At 58.2% G+C, this 14,044-nt stretch overlaps 1 protein-coding gene across 1 annotated transcript in view; it reads right to left on the bottom strand.

Annotated features, from left to right (window-relative positions):
- TRIM8 (tripartite motif containing 8) overlaps nucleotides 1-9,537 on the bottom strand; it is a 30,604-nt gene extending 21,067 nt beyond the window's left edge. Inside the window, exons 1-2 of the mRNA XM_075026276.1 lie at nucleotides 8,221-9,537; nucleotides 7,275-7,931 (exon numbers count right to left, since the gene is read on the bottom strand). Coding sequence (XP_074882377.1) covers nucleotides 7,275-7,844 — 570 coding nt within the window. The 5' untranslated portion in view covers nucleotides 7,845-7,931; nucleotides 8,221-9,537. The remainder of the gene's footprint in view (nucleotides 1-7,274; nucleotides 7,932-8,220) is intronic.
- Between the last annotated feature and the right edge of the window lie 4,507 nt (nucleotides 9,538-14,044).

The following is a 14,044-nucleotide window of genomic DNA, read 5'->3' as shown; positions in this document are numbered from 1 at the left end:
TTTTTTTTTTTAAGTTCTGGTACATTGTCCCAGCAAACAGATGACTTCAAGAGTGTGTTATGTAGATGGCACTGCTGCAGAGTGTCAGGGTGCTGCTCTGAGCCAGGAACTTTGCTCATGTTACCATCACAAGTGAATCACAAGACAGAAGAGGGACAACCGCGATCTCCTGGTGAGAATGGGCCGAAGCTGTCCTTATCAGAAAGGATTTGGGAGTGGGAACCTCTTCCCTGAGTTCATCTGGGGGACATATGTATAAACTCTTGCGTGCATCCAGAGTCTCACGCCTGTAAATAACTGTCCCTCCCTCCATATTTGGGACCAGGCACCTCTTCCTCCCATTCCCAAGTGCACTGGCTCTAGCTCTCCTGGGTAAAGGAGGGGTGGCTGCCTCTGTCAGTCCTTCTTCCATAGAGGAAAGAGAAGGGTAGGACATCCCTGGTCCTGCACATTCCACACCTCCCCACTGGTCCCCCAGCATCTGCCTCATCTTCTCTACCAGCAAACGGAGGTTCATTGCAGAAAATTGGCTACCAACACAAGGAAGCTCAGCAGCTCCGACTCCTCTGAGCCATCCCCCTTACTCCAACCAAACCTGCATCTCCTGAGCCTACAGGCTGCTCATAAATGCAGAAAGTTGACAAAGTCACCAGAACCTAGCCCAGATACATAGCATTTTATTTTTTTTTAAAAGAAAAAAAGCAAAGCCAGACCAGATTCTGCCCCGGAGCCTGCATGGCAAAGCAGAATCCGTCCCCAAGTGTTTATTTATAAATCCGTACATACATGTACATTTGAATTCTGACAGAATTAATTCTGGCATCCAGCTAATTCAAAGCATTCCTCCCCCATCACACTACTGTTGCAGGCCAGCCCAGCACAGAAGCTGATTATAAAATGCTGCACTAGCCAGGCATTTCTGCAAAGGCTTGTGCTATTGAGCATTCAGTCTTTCCTTGCTTGGCTATTTCATTGTTTCGGTGTCGATCCCTCCTCTCTTGCCCTGTGTTTCCTGGTTACTTTTGTCCCTGCTCTGGAAGCACTGCTGCTCTCAGCCCCATTTCAGTGTCACATTGAAAAAAAAACCAAAACCAAAAACCAAAACAATTACATGAAATTAAGGAGAAGAAAAGAAGAAATTACCAACGTGTACCAAGATTTCCAGTAAACAGATAGGTAATGAGCAAAAAATAGGCCAATATGCTGCAAGGCAAGCTGCAGACAGGTCTGGGGATAGAAAACCCGCTGCCTCCCTCTGAAGCACAGCTAAGAAATCCCTGTGTGGTCACACGCTGTCCTCTGGAGCAGAGAGGAGAGAGGTCAGGGCAGCCAGCACTGTAAGAGCCTCTTTATTCTTGGGCAGTTGCACGAATCTGATCGCTTGTGCCCTTTGTGAGACATGGAAATCTGCCTTCGCCTCCCACCCCCTTCGCCAGCCCCCCCTTCTGCTCCCCCTGCTCAGATGGGGACTGAGGCAACTCCTCTGCTCCAGAGGCAATGACCAGAGCAGCGGAGACGCTGTGGACCCCCCTCTGGCAGGACCAGGCTCGGCCAAGCACGCGGGAGAGCTCGAAGACAGTGCTTTGCTGGAGCAAGGGGAGGGGAAGAGAAGGGAAGGACGGTCCTGGGACTCGCACGTTCCTCAGAGGGCTCACCCGGGCTCCCACGTGCGAGACACGAGGCTGAGGAGCGAAGGAAAGTCCAGGGTGTCACACTGCAGACCACGTTTTTCCTACTTCTCCCTCTCTGCCATGCTCACAGGCCAGAGGAGAGCAGCATGCTGCACACCTCCATGCCAGCAGCCGCATGACACTTACATAAATATCACAGGTTGGATTTAGACTAAACAAGGGTCTGGGCTAAGTTTATTATGCCCTCATCACCAGCCAAAGTCGGGCTTATACCTCCTGGTTCAGAGACCAGACCAGGACACCCCCATCTCAGGGGCTCATTTAAAGCCACCACTGAGCAAGAGCTTCAAGGGAAGAAAGCTCTCTGGCCAAGGCTGTCTGGCATGGGTGGGCAAGGCTGTGCCTAGACATCCCCACCTGCAAAGTACAGCCAACCCCTATATACTGCAGGGGTAAGCCTGGGCTACAGTTTGTTGCTGTTCCTTGCAAAGCAGCTCAAGGTCCTCAGATGAACCTCTCTCCCTCTCCTTCCACCTCACTCTTCACCAGCACCTGTCCACATAGCTTTGTCCACCATGGGAAGAGAACATTCTCCACTGCAGCCCCTGTCCTACTCCTCTTCTTTACCAAAGCTGTCCCTTCCATGCAAGCCTCCTCCCTCCCACCCAAACTCACCAGGCTGCCTCCCCACATCCTCCATCTCTGCTGTCACTTCTCAGATTGACTCTACACATTAGACTTGCAGCTGCAGGTCTAGAGCAAGCAACTGCTGGCAACCTGATGGGCTAAGGGCGAGGAAAATGCTCAAGTTTAGCAGGAAAGCATTGGGGAAAAGCCCTTAATCCAAACCCGGGGGAGGCAGGAGACTGTCCCAGTATCAGCCAAGCTACCCACTGCCACTTGGCCAGCACACCCAGATAGGTTTGCAGCAGGGTGGCTCAGCTCCCCTGAGACCTCTCTAGGGCGGCACAAGCTGCTATCGGTTGAACTGAAATCCCCTGCTGCCCCTGACAACACAGTGCAGCAAAGCCTGACAGATGGATGGCGGTGAATGGCATGGAGCTAGAAAGCGAGGCTAGGTGGGTGCTGGGATTTCTGTGACTGCCCAAGGCCCAAGAAGTCATTACTCATCATGGCAGCTTGACCAACTGACAGGATCCCAGGCCATAATGATCAGTCACATTTAGGAGCCTAATGCTGGACTCCTGAGGCCCCTGAGCAGGAACCAGGGCACGGGCAAAGCCAGGGGAGAGAGACCTGGGTTAGGCTGACCTAACCCCCAGGCTGGGCTGGCGGTTCAGCTCTGGGGTGCTGGTGGAGGCTCAGATGGAGGGCACAGGAAGAACCTGCGCATCTCCGGCTTCATAGGACCTGCTGCAAAAGTCATCTGGGGACCAGGTATGTTCAAAGAGTGCCATAGAGAACACCTGCCAGGCATCAGCCCACACCATCTTACAGTCACGAGAGCTAAATTAACACTTGAGCACTTGCGCTCACAATGCCTCCAGTGAGCTGCATGCCGCACTCCTCATAAACAAGTCATCTGGAAAATAAGTAAGCCTGTAAAAATCCAGCCCATCACAAGTTACCAAACCTGTTTCAGAGTAAAACAACCTACAGCAGCTCATGCCAGGAGCCTGGCAGTGGAGCCGACCCCAGCCTCCCCACCAGTGAGGCTCCCTAGGTCCCAGCAAAACGTCCCTGGCACAGATGGCAGCGTGGGGATGCGACACGGGACTTGTTTCAAGCAGGAAGGTATCTCTGTTGTCAGGGCCGCCTAGCAAAGAAAAGCTGGTGGCATTTTCCCTCTAGAGACCTAGAGCTTTTAAACCACAGAAGCAATCAGCTGGGGCAGGCAGGAAAAGTGCACGGGCCGTCTCTGCACTGGGGCTGGTGGCCAATGCTGGCAAAGGACCAGAGTTTCTGGTACAGACTTGGGATTCGTCTCTTCTATGCTCCTAGCAAGTGCTCACCTCTCCTCTTTCCCATACTTAGAAAGCACCTGAACTGGCCTTATCTAGGGTGCTGCCAAGAAAGAAAGGCCAAACCCACTGAGGAGCAGATGGGACCAGCAGCCCAGTCCCTGTCCCCCCGGATTTGCTGAATGGGCGCTGCTCCATGACCAGCGCTGAGCGCTGCTCCCACACACCTGCAGAAAGATCCCCAATGTTTTCCCACAGGTCTCAGCACCACAATGCGCTTTCTCCCTCTTAATGTTCAAAACCAACAGAGATCTTCAGAACATGGAGGGATTTTCTCCTGATTTCCCAAAAATGCGCTGCAACCTAGGTCAGAGGGAAATCTATGTTCATCCCTGAAACAAAACGGAAGCAGAAGCAGAGCCTCTACCCAAGCCCTTTTCCACCGGTGACACTTCCAGCTGAGGACAGGCAGCTGGGACATCCCCAGGCAAGCTCTAATGTACCTGGCCTCAGTCAACCGTGTCCCACACAAAGATAGGGCACCCCGCAAGTGAGTCCCTTTCTTTGGCTGCTGGCTTTTGACCCGTGCTCCAATTCCAGCGATGTATTTTTCCCCTTTTGGGATGAATGGAGGACACAAAAAAAAAAAAAAAAAAAAAAAAAAAGGCAACACATTAACCTCATGCTGCAGCAACTTTCTTTTTCAACCCTGGAAGCAGGTTCCCCCATGCCAGGGAGTCCGCAGGTTCCCCCATGCAGGCGGGAGGCACGTGTCTGGGGCAGCAAAGGCAAAGATGGAAGAAAAAATGTTTCATTTTGAGACCTTGACACAAACGAAATGACAAGAAGCAAAAAAAAAAAGGGTGGGTTGTTGGGTTTTTTTCCCCCCCTCTCCTCTTTAAGCACTACAAAAACAGGAAACAAAGGAGAAAACATCTCACGGGGGGAAGGGGAGGTAAGCGCTTTATACGCCCACGAAAGAAAGATTAACCACATATTTTATTTACTGTTTGTATTATGGTTGCACCGTGGAGTTCAACCAATTCTGAGCCAGGGCTCTGCGGGTTTGTAGAGCACCTAATGCCGAGTGGTCCCCTTACCCCAAACCCACCAAGCACGTGCGTCCGCCTCAAGCGAGCCCTCCACAGACACCCTCTTTCCTCCTGCAGACACCGGCCTCCGGCCTCTTTTGCCCAGCATGAGCTCTCTTGCCCTAATTGCCAGCTTACAGCTGAAAGCGCTGGTGTGGTCCCCAAGGAGTTTTGAGCCCCTTTTCCCCTTCAAATCTGACCGTAACCGGGGGTAAGATGCCCTTCAAGGTGGCCCGGCAGCAGAGACAGAGTAATAAATACTAAAAAAGGCTCCCATCCCTCCTCCAGGCTACGGGGGCCACCCCCACCACACCAGGTCAATGTCGCACCCCACACACACTCACAAGTCCCCCGCACCAAGGACAAGGCTCTGAGCCTCCAAACTTTGACTCATTTCTCAATTAACAGCTTCCCAAACGCGAGCCACGCATGGAACAAACCTCTCACGATGGGGCCTCCCCCGGACCTCCCAAGCCCAGTGTTACTCATCTGCCCCCCAGCCCCAGCCCTCCTTCCCCAGGATGCTCCAAGAGCGGCTCTCCGCCATGGGGTGAGCAAGCAGCCAGGAATCCCGGGCCTGGCTCCCGCAGGCGGGAAGCAGTCACCGGCTGAGCGCACGCACCCTAACTCAGGAGCCAACACAGCCACCTTCCTTGCCGGCTAACGAGGAGAGGTTTTCAGCCAGAGACCTGGCCAAGGCCGTGCAGTGAGGGCCGGCAACCTGCCGGGCGTTTTTCCCAGGGGCTCTTCCCTACTGTGGCCTTTTCATGGAGGAACTGCTTCAACTACAGGGGGGGATCTGTTGGGCACGCCATCCCCCAGCTTCGGGCTGACCTCCATTGCCCCAGCCTCCGAGCACCCAACCGAGCCAGGCACCCAGTAGGAAGAGACACGCTTATCATCACAGTGAAAGAAAATTAAGATAACGCGGTGATGGAGATACCAAGGGATTTGGCCAAGGTCACAAAATAATTCTGCGGCTCTACAACACAGCCGTCCAACACCTTCAGTGTCCAGCCACATATCCTAAAATTCCAAGCCAAGGCCAAAATCCAGCCTAGCTGGTGGCAGCTTTCTGCCAGGTCATTAGCAGCATGCATCTGCAAGGAGCAGCGAACATCCAGCCATAACAACGGCAGCAACAACAACAAAAAAAAACCACGCAGCAAGAGCGGGAATAGATGAGATCAAAGTGTCCTGGAAAAGGACCTGGAAAAATAGTTTTGGTCCCTGGCTAAGGCTCCCGGGAAATACACATGCAAGCCCCGTCCCAGCCCCGTGCAGCCCTTCCAGGGTGGCTCCCCACCCTGGCAGAGGGCGACCAAAATGACTCCCTATAAATAGAAGCAGAAAAACGCTTCTCCAAAAGCCTGGCTGGGTCTTTCCCCTTCCAGTGCGTGTGGCAGAGCTGCTGGCACCTCCACGGAGGTCTCTGGTTTTCCCCCAAAAAACCTGGAGAGGAAAATAACCTTCCTGTGAGCTCAGGCTGGCTCCTCTCTGCACAAGGCTGCCCCCCCATCCCCAGGCCTGGCCATCCAATTGGAAAGTAATTATACTGCAATTTTTATTTATGACTTTTTTTTTTTATTGCTAAATGGTGACTCATTTTGGCAACATTAAAATACACAGGAAATCATCCCCATTTTACAGTAATCACCATTCAATTCATTGTTAAATATTTATTCGGCGGACAAGCGCCAGGCCTCTTTCGAAGGGTCGGAGGGGGAGCGGAGGGGCAGCCCTGGGCGACGGGAGAAGGTGGTGGTGGGGTCACGGCAGGGCTGCCCGCAGGGCTGTTAAATGCCCGCCACAAACTTCAGGGTGGGGAGCCAGGGGTGAAAGCTCCTGCCAGATGGCCTGGCCACGAGCAAAATACAGACTCGCTTTCCCTCGAATCCAGCGCTACGCCCCACGCTGCTTTAGGGAGGGGGGGGCAGCCCTGTGCCCCCTAGGAAAAACCCCATTATTTGGCCAAACCCCAAGCCTGAATCCCCACCAGCGAGAAGCCGTGGGTCTCCGACGCAAAGCTTCTCCATCGCCGGGGGGGAAGGGGATAGCGGCCACCGGCCCCGGCGGGAGGCAGTGGGAAGAGCCGGCAGTTTGACATTCACAGGCCTTACAATGGACAGGGTCTGCGTCTGCGTCCACTTTGTCGCCCCAGGGAGCCCGATTCCGGGGCGACTCGACCTCGGATGCGGGCAGCTCCTCCGCCTTCCCCCGAACAGCTGCATACCCCAGCAGGAACCGGGGAGACGACCCCTCCAAACCCCCCTGGCCCAGGACTTTGACCCTTCCCCGCGCAGCCCAGACCCGAGCGGCCGCAGGTCCTACGGCCGAACGGCTCCGAACGCCTCCTGGCACGGAACCCCTTCCCCAGGGAGCACCCCCCGCACCCGCAGACTCCGTCACTGCTCGGCTGGGGAGGCCACCTAACATGTCCGCCACGAAGCAGGGAGGGGGGGGGGAGACACCAGGCGGAGGAGGAGCAGCACCGGGGTGGATTTTGCCTAGGCCCCACACACAAACACAGGCCTTTGGGGAACAAACACGGCAGGGCAGAGGGCGGCCAGGGAGAGCGTCGGCCCCCCCCGGGCTGGACAAACCCACGTCTCCACGAAGGTCCGACTTACCCTGATCTCACTGCGGCGGATCTCCACGTCGCAGACCGAGTGTCCCTGGTGGGCCCCGCTGTAGTAGCAGCAGAACTGGCAGACGGCCACCTGCTCGGCCTCGCAGTGGTACAGGCGGTAGGCGTTGTGCTGGGGGCAGCTCCAGGCCCGCACGTCGTCCGCCTCCACCAGGAGATGGCCCCGGGCCGTGGAGGGTTGCTGCAGGTGGGTCTGGACGTGGGACTGGCAACACGGGGCCTCGCACCTCAAACAGATCTTCTGGGCCGGCAGCGGCGGGCCCCGACGGCAAAAGACGCAGTGCAAGACGGAGGGGGGCTTCTCCAGGTTGAGGGAGTTGAACTTCTCCACGATGTTGGTGAGCTTCAGGTTCTTCTCCAGGTTGGGCTTCTGGTTGTAGGCCTGGTTGCACTCCGGGCACCGCACCAAGCCCGACTCCTTGGCCCACGCCTCCCCGATGCAGCCCCGGCAGAAGTTGTGCTTGCAGGGCAGCTGGACCGGCTCCACGAAGACGTGCAGGCAAATGGGGCAGATGAGCTCCTCTTCGAAGCAGTTCTTCCAATTCTCGGCCATCTCTGCCGGCAGTCTCTGGCGACGTTTCCCCCCACCCGCTTCGGTCGCTCAGTGCGGTCTAGGGGCGGACGCCGGGGTCTGTCCTCCCTGCAACGGGAAGCCTGGGGGTGAACGGCTGGGCTCCCCCCCTCCCCGCAGCACGCGCGACAAATAATAAACCGCAGCAGATATTCTAAAATCGGGGATAAAATAAACCAAGAGCAGCACTCTAGGAATCTCCAGCGAGAAAACGTGACGTCCGCGTCGCTTCGTTAAAAAAGCAACACAAACAGCTAAAAAACCCCAACACGATACAGTAGGATTTACAGCCCAAAGTCTTAACCCCCCCTAAAAGCCATTTGTTTCTTTTTACCCCAGAAGGTGAATCGAAACTTACCAAAGGTTGAAAAAAATCCATACAAAATCCAGCAGCAGAGTCCAAGTTCCATATAAAGCTCCTAAATTTAGCGCTCCGGATCGGATTTTTCTTTTCTTAGGTTTGCAACTGACATTCAATATTTTAAAGGGACTTTTGTCCCCCACCAACCTGGCTAACAGCTGAGAGCACGGACTCACTCGGGGTTTTTTTTGTTTTTTTTTTTCCTCCCCCGTATTTCTCCTCCCTCTCCCCTGATGGGAGTTGGGAATCAGAGTCTTTTAAAGGAAACAGATCAAAGGGTTAAGATCCAAAATGGGAAAAGGAGGAAGATTAAAAAATAATAGCGACGATGACGATGGCGAAAAAATGAATTCTCTTTGCAGCCCCACAGATTTGCTTCTCACCCTGTGGAGCAGCAGAGAAAAAAAGGAAGAGGAAAAAAAAAAAAAAAAAGACAAGACAGGAAAAAAAAAAAAAGAAAAAAAAAAAACCCTCTCGCCTGCTTTGAGGTTGCGAGGTCTTGAATGGGAGAGCTCGGTCATTCAGAGCAAACCCCAGCCCAGCGCAGCCCTCCCAGCCTCGTCCAACGCTCCCGGAGAGGGATGAGAGAGGGGATGGGCTTTGCCAAGGGGGGATCTAAACCCCGCGGACCCCAAATCAACCTGCTCTGACTTCCCACCGGGGCTGGGGGGGGGAAAGGCGTCCGGGGGGGGTGCCCGACCTAGCCCGGTCTCATGGCCGGCCGGGGGGACGCAGCCCCCCCGACGGCAACAATGCGATGGAGCCGGGGGTCCCGGGGCAGAGGGACGGCTGTCCGAGCCGCCCGCGGAGCGCCTTCCCCCGGCGCGGCTTCCCCGTCCGGCCCCGCCGGGAAGGGGCGAGGCGGCGGCGGGCAGCCGGGAGGAGCCGGCCGAAGCGTACGGTTCCGGGAGAGCCGAGTCAGCTCTCAGCCATTTTGAGCTGCCCTGCTGGAGAACGGAGACCGGAGGCGCATTAAAAATAAGATAATAAAAAATTTTAAAAAAATCTATTAAAAAAAAAATTAAATAGTCACCGGAACAAAACCGCTCCCGCTGCCTCCCCCGCCCGCCCGGCGGGGCTCTGCGGAGGGGCTGCGGCTGCGGGGCCGGCCGAGCCTGAGCCTGAGCCGAGCCTGAGCCGTCCCGTCCCGGCGGGGCCGCTCAGCAGAGCCCCCCGCGCCTGCCCCCGCCGCCGCCGCCTCCAGCCATCTTGGGCTCGCCCTGGGCGCCGACCGCCCGTCCGCCGGAGCCCCACGCCCCGGCCTTCCTCCCACCGCCCCCGGGGAGGCGGCCGCGGCCCGGGGAGGGGGGGGACGGGGGACGAGGAGCGCGGGGGGGGGGGGGGCGCGGATCCCCGCAGCGGATCTCCTCGGGGAGGGGAGAAGGGGGGGGGGGGGGGCGGCGCCTCGGAGGCGGCCGGGCTCAGCCCCGGCGCGGGGGGCCGGGGCGGCGGCGGGGGGCGGGCGGGGCGGCCATGGGGGCGGTGGCCGCGGGGGATATATCGACCGGGGAGAAGGAAGGGAGGGAGGGGGCGGGCAGGCGCGCCCCGCCCCGGCGACGCCGAGGGGCCGCCCCGCTCGGGAGCCGGTCGGGGTGGGGGGGGAAGCGGAGCGGAGCGGAGGCGCCGGAGCCGGAGCCGGTGGATCCCGCCGGGCGCTGCCGCCGCCGCCGCCGCCGCCTCGGAGCTGCGCGGCGCTGCGCTGCGCTGCGGCGGGACCGGCCCCGCCCCGCCCGCGGCCCGCCCACTGCGCGTCACGGGGGACCGCCCCCGCCCCGCCCCGCCTCGAGGCGGCGCCGTCTTAAAAGGGCCGGGGCTAGCGGTGGGGCCCACCGCGGTGCTCGGCGCTGCGCAGCCCTCGGCGGGCGCGATGGCTGTCCCTGCGGCTGTAGCCCAGCCTCCGAGGAGCCCAGGCTCGTCCCCAGCTCGGACGTCTCTGCTGGCCACTGCATCAGCGGTAGGGCCACCCTGCCCGGCCACCAGCATCCCTACGCGGCCAGGAGCCAGGGTTGCTCAGGGTGGCGGTCCATAAAAAGGGACCGATCGCCCTGGCACCAGCTCCCAGCTGGGCCACAGCTGGCCCTGGGTACCAGCAGTGTCCTCTGGAGCCTCCTACGCCCCCTCGGCTCCCCTCTGGATGTTACTTTGCTCAGGACCATTTCAGGTGCGTTTCCTCCCCATGCAGAGCAACAGCCGTTTGTCCCGCGGGGTCTTTCCAAAACTGGCAGCCCCAGCACCTCCCACCAGAGCCCGGGGCACAGAGGTGTCTCTGTTAACGGCTCTCCCAACAAATGTTTCCGCAGCTGTTTTGCGTGACGCTGTATATCCAACCCCCGCCAAATGTGCTGGGCCACTGGGAAGAAAGCATGTTGCTGGTGTAAATCCATTTCCCACTGGCAAGGGGGGTCACAAATGGCTTCAAAATGGAGTATTTAGACCAAAAAATGCTCAGGGTGCACAGTCAGGTTTGTGGGGGAGTGACAAGGGAGCAAAAGCTCAGACGGTGGCTTCAGGATCTGGGACCCACGTTGCCCCTGGGTGATGCTCACTGATGGCAGTTTTCCTCCAGGAGGGATTTAGCAGGAATTGCCCGATCACAGCCTCAAAGCCATGGACCAAACTGTCCAGAGACACCACCCAGTAGCATCTACTAGAGCACCCTATAGCCCTGGTGCCATGGGCCACCTGGGGCAGGCGGCTGCATCCTACAGCACACCCAGGGTGGGGGTGATCCAGGTCTTTCCACACTTTCCTTTACAGGAGTCCCCTGTGTACAAGCAGGTCCTACCAAGAGACACCCTGGGAAGGAGATGGAGTGACTGGTACCGGCTGTCTTTGGGTTGGTTTTGGCTTTGGGATCCCCCATCCCGTTTCCCTGCCTCCTCCTGTCTCCTCTTGCTTCATGCTTTAGTGAGACATCGGGGAACACCTCTACCTGCCGTCTGCATTACGCCCAGCACACCACAGTCCTAAAGTGCTGCCCCAGGGCAAATAATAACAAATAATAACAGCGTCATACCCCAGCACACCCCATCACACTGATGGGGCTGCAGCTGGTGTGCAGTGCCCAGGCTGGCTCAGGACGCCTCGCTCGCCTCTTATTTCTGGGTGAGGCTCCCACAGCCTCTTTGCCACCATAAAACCTATTTCTGGGTCCAGCCGGCTGATCTCTGCCTGCACAGGAAAGCCCACAGCTGAGCCACGCCAGGAGAGGGGCTCACCCTGTGTCACCCCCCAACCACCCCCCCGCCATCCCCGCACACCCAGCCTACAGCTCCCTGGGGCTTGAGTGCCAATTCCTGCAAAGGGAGCGGTTTGCCATGTAATTCCTCTGCCAGGCCTCGAAGCCCGCGGGCTGTACGTCTCCTCTGGGGTTTTACAAGCCGCCTGGCAGCCAGGACCGGTGGGAGCTGGGCAGGGCGGCACGGGATGCGTCAGAGCTGCTGTCGGCCGGCCGAGCCCACACCGAGGCAAACCTCTCCTCGAAAAGTCAGTGCAAAACTATTCGTGACTCTCGCTTCTTTATAAAGACAAGCAGTACCAGGCAGCCCCCAGTGACAGCCACCGGCCCCACCTCGGGCAGGGCAAGGCTCTTCTGCAGGGGCTGCTCGGGGCCCCCCTGGTACCCTGTGCTGCGGGTGAGCTGGGGAAGCTGTCTGGTATTTAGCAGGATTTAAAAGTGGAAGGTGGATGGGATGGGGCTGAGCCAAGCTGAAAGATGTGTCCTGCTCTCGGCTGGGAATCCCGCTGCCCTAGGACCAGCACTGGCCCTGCTGACATCACACTAGCGTCTGGATGATGCCATCTCCCTGCCCAGCCTGGAGAAACCCCCTTGGCAAGGGAAGCCCCAAAGCCGGGCTGGGCATCACAACCCTTCCACAGCCAGCAGGAGCTGCCTCAGAGGGGGCTGTAGGCAGGGACTCCCTGCCCATGCACCTCCCAAACACCCTCCTGCCAGTGATGGGTGGCTGGTGGGCACCGGCAGGAGCGAGCTGCAGAAAGCCTGCCCACGCTTTGGGCTCTCTTCCATCAGGATACAGCCCTCTGTGGGTGCCCCAGCCCGTGCCGAGGGGCCAGAGAGGTGGTTTTTAGCTGAGTCCTGATGTGCATACCTCAGCCTCCCAAGCCTCGGTTTTCCCAGCCACTGCCGGGCCATCGTTCCCCTCCGCTGGTGGTCTTGCTTTGGCAGCCCTTAGCCCTGCCCTAGGGAGACCATGGCCCCCACCAGCCTCCCTGGTAAAGTGTCAGCATCCCTGCTGAGGCCCCCATTAGCGCTAACTGGGCGGTGGGTACCCACCCACAAAGGGCCAGCAGAGCATCGCCCCACACCCTGCAGAGCCCGGACGCTCGGGCACTTGTCACCAGGGTCTGGCATTGAAGTGGCATCGCCGGGTGCAGAGGGACCTCATCCCTGGGGAGCAGGGGTGTGCCGGCTGGTCCGCAGAGCCGAGGCGCCTTCGTCACTGCGGGCAGGGGACGAGCAGGGCTGTGTCTGGCAGCTGGCGTCGAGGACCTGCCTCTGCTTTCCCAGGCAGACTCAAGTGATGTTTAACCAGCTCGCAGACGTACAGAAACTCTGTTTGCTATTTAGGGCTGTGGATCCTACTGAGCTGATGGGAGAGGGAGGGTGTTCCGCAGATTTACAGAGCGGTTGGCTGTTAAAGTGACAGCTTTCCTGCCTGCCACCACCCCATCCCCGGGATGCTCCTGAGGGCTCCAGCACCCAGCCCTGCACCTTCCCCAGAAGCCTTGAGCCCTCTGAAAGTAATACAAAGTGATGTGCTTCTTGGGTCATTTATAACTCAATTAATGAGCCAGAGAGAAGCCATCACTGCCCTTCTGTCCCTCTTCCATGTAAGCCCAGTGAGGTGGCTTAGGGCAATGGAGAAAGCTCCCTCCATCCTGCTCCATGTGATTAATGCGTTGAAGGCTTTCGCGGAAATTTTAAGACTGGGTTTAAGGATTTAAGGAGCGTGGAGTGTGGCAATAGCCTGGTTTGCAGCACTAAATCTGTCTGCTTGTGGTCATCCCCCGTTCCTGGCTGGGGTGGAGGAGGGAAACAACCCCATGGAGGAGGCACGACACAGAGATCCCCACAGCTGGTCACCCCCTGCCCCAGCCCAGGGCACGCCGCCGCCATGTACCGCTTGTGCCTGGCCATCCCATGCACGTCCTCGCTGCGGGGTCACACTCGTCCATTCCACACTGTCCCCTGCCTGCTCTGGCATCCTCGCAGCCCGGTACCTGCTGGGGGAAGATGGACATGTGTGTGCACGGTGCATCTGCAGGGGAAACCTCCTGTCCTCTACGATTAATAAAAAGGGACCAGGAGCCAGGTGTGCAGCCTGGTCCCCACAGCACACAAAGCAGGTTCCCTGCCCCAACCACCCAAGCACTGGGATCCAGCAACACCCACGTCCGACACTTGCAGCTGGGACGGTGTGCTGGATGCAGATGCTGGTGATACCCTTGTTGGACCCTTGGGAGAGCTTTGCCCCTGTGCGATGGATGCGCAACTGGGGCTCCTCTTGGAGCAAAAATGCGGGGCTTTCTCCCTTCCTCCTCAAGCTTAAAGCATGGGGCAAAGCAGATATTGAGGGCTGGCCAAGGGAGACTGCGTGGGGGGGTGATGGAGGGGAGCTCCACTTTGTCCCGGGGCAAATCCAGGGTGGAACGACCCAATCTGAGGTTGAATGGCCAAACCCGGGGTCGCACAGCCAGCCGTGGGACAGGGGTGATGCTCCAGGGCTTGCTGCCTCGGCCAGCCTCAGGGTGCCGATGGGTGCCCGCAAGCACAGCAGTGGGTCCAGCGGCTGTGGGGCTG

This window comes from Buteo buteo, chromosome 4, assembly GCF_964188355.1.
Source record: "Buteo buteo chromosome 4, bButBut1.hap1.1, whole genome shotgun sequence".
Classification (NCBI taxonomy): Eukaryota; Metazoa; Chordata; class Aves; order Accipitriformes; family Accipitridae; genus Buteo; species Buteo buteo.
Note: the sequence above shows the minus strand (reverse complement) of the source record. Positions and strands in the feature narration are given on the sequence as shown.